We start from the raw sequence: 2,493 nt of genomic DNA on the forward strand, positions 1-2,493 counted from the left end.
ATTTGACCAAAATAACCCTCAAATTAGCAATGACAAGGTAATACTTTCCAAATTTAAGCTTTTTTTCTTCATAGTTAGGGTGGCTGGTGGTGATTTCGGGGAGAAGGGAGGGAGGTGGGGGGTTGTGGATTTTGGTGAGTGGGGAGACGATGGGTGTTTGGTGGTTGAATGGGTGGGAAAGGGGAGGCCTAAGGGGTGTTTATGAGGTTGCGGGTTTTGGGTTTGGTGGTAAAGCCATGTTGTTTTTGGGTGGTTGTGGGTCTGGTCGGTTTTGGGTGGTTGTGGGTCTGGTAGATCTTGGGTGGTTGCAGGTTGCTGCATTTCAGGGTTTATGGTGGCAGCAAGGTGAGTTTTTGGTGGTTAGTTTCTGGTGATGGTGTTAGTCTTGGTGTTCTGGTGGTACGGTGTTGGTGGTGAAAGAGTGGTTACGGGATGGGTGGCTATGGTGGTGAGAAAGTGGTTAAGGTATGGGTGACTAGTGGTTGATTGGTGTTGGTGGTGTTATTGATGGCGTACTGGCGGTGTTATTGGTGGCGTACTGGCGGTGTTTTGGTGGTGTTGGTGGAGAGGATGGCAGTTGGTAGTGGTGGCCCTTAAATAATTAATTATCCCCCTTTCTCTCTCTTATCCTTAATTACACACCCTTCACATTGTTAATCATCATTATCAAATTGTCTTGGAAAACGTGCAACAAGATTTGTTGCATATAATACGTAACGGAGGAAGTACAATGAAAAATGTAAATTTCAACAACTATTCAAGTGAATATGTGCTTTTGCTATACCATAACAAGGTTGTTTTTTTTTTTTTTTTTTTTTTTTTTTTTTTTTTTTTTGTTGTTGTTGTTGTTTCAATAAACAAACAATAACTTCTTTTGTTTATAACAAACAAAAAAATTGAATAAGGGGAGAAAATGCCAATAAAAAAAATACAACGGAGTATTATTACAAAGAAAGAATGAATACCAAAATCCCCAAAATACCCATCAACTCTAAACGAACTTTACCGTCCCTTTTAGCATTTGACTTGAGTTTAACTTCCTTATTGATCAAACTACCTTGATCGTTGACTTTAAAGTCAGCCCCTACCACCATACGGTGTCGTTTCCCCTTCCACAACGGTTTCCTATACCTCACGGCCGTTGACAACTCCACCCGAAAAATCACCGGAGACGCGGTACCATTTTCCAATTTTACCCCTCTAGCATCGAAACTCCCGGCACGGTGTGTGCTTCTATACCGACGTATGTAGAATGGGCTAAAAGTAGCATCACCAATTTTAATAGGGAAGCTATTAACGTCTTGTTTGTAATAAAACGTTATATTGAGGGCATCGTAGTAAATTCCCAAATTGTCGTTAGGATGACGATTATTTTTTATCCTTAGATCATAATGAACCGTGTAATTCTTGAGGGAGTTTGTAGTTTCTTGGCGGGAAAAAACGGAAAATTGATCAACGTAGAAACTCGGGTAACGATGCTTAACAAGAAGCCAGATTAACACACCGGCTATGGCTAGTACGATTATGCAGCCGATGCCGCGACAAATCCGTGATCCAGCCTTACCCATGGCCGTTGCTTGTCTTGCTAGATAATAGTTGCCAAGATTAATTAATCTTGTTTAGAAGAAATATAATGCAATGTTTATTTGCAAGAAAATTTATGTGGAAATGAATGTAATTAGTCAAGGTGCTTCGTTATCCAAGATTTATACTAGATTGTAGGTGATGTCATCCTCTTAACAACTTATCAAGGACAAATTAAAACAAATTACAATAGAAAACAAAATAATTAGTAGGTGTTACCAACTGTCTTAAACATTGATTAGGATATAAAAAAGACTTTTTAAGACCAAATTAAAAAAGTTCTCCATATTATGTTTGAAACCCAGCTGAAGAAAGAATTATTTTCTTAAAATAAATACAGTAAATAAAGTGGTCAACTACACTATTACTTGGGGTAGCTCAAAAAAAATATCTCTCATGTGAATTGAGATTAATTATTATCATTGGCATTGAATAAAAAAAAAGAATTTATGGGCTAATGGGATACAAGGCATACGACTATACAAGTATACAGAACACAATCATTTATGGGCTTATGGCTTCACATGTTATCAAGTGTTTATAAGCTGGGTTATCTTGCAAGAGGATCAAGTCCAATAAGGACATAAATACTATGTACGTAGCATTGTATTAATGAATTTTATTGATAGAAGATAATTGTTCTTACTTTAAATTTTTTTTGTGCAACTAATTAGTTCAAAATGGTCATGGTCAAATAATGGACGTACACGGTACATCATGGAATTATTTTAAATCAATAATTGCCATGAGTATTATGTTGGGGAATTTGTGTATGAACAAGGGTCACAAAAATCGCAAACAAATTAGAACGGAAAACTTCGAGGCATGAACGGAATCACTTTCCCAAAAGTATAATTCCGACCCTATACTACAACCGGGTTTCACGGAAAATTACTTAGGAGATACAAC

At 37.4% G+C, this 2,493-nt stretch overlaps 1 protein-coding gene across 1 annotated transcript; it reads right to left on the bottom strand.

The window, feature by feature from the left end:
* Positions 1-944: 944 nt before the first annotated feature.
* On the bottom strand, positions 945-1,568 carry LOC145628169 (protein NDR1-like). The gene has a single exon (XM_081680479.1). The coding sequence runs from the start codon at positions 1,566-1,568 to the stop codon at positions 945-947; it is 624 nt and encodes a 207-aa protein (XP_081536605.1).
* Between the last annotated feature and the right edge of the window lie 925 nt (positions 1,569-2,493).

The sequence above is a fragment of the Chenopodium album genome, chromosome 4, assembly GCF_948465745.1.
Source record: "Chenopodium album chromosome 4, dcCheAlbu1.1, whole genome shotgun sequence".
Classification (NCBI taxonomy): Eukaryota; Viridiplantae; Streptophyta; class Magnoliopsida; order Caryophyllales; family Amaranthaceae; genus Chenopodium; species Chenopodium album.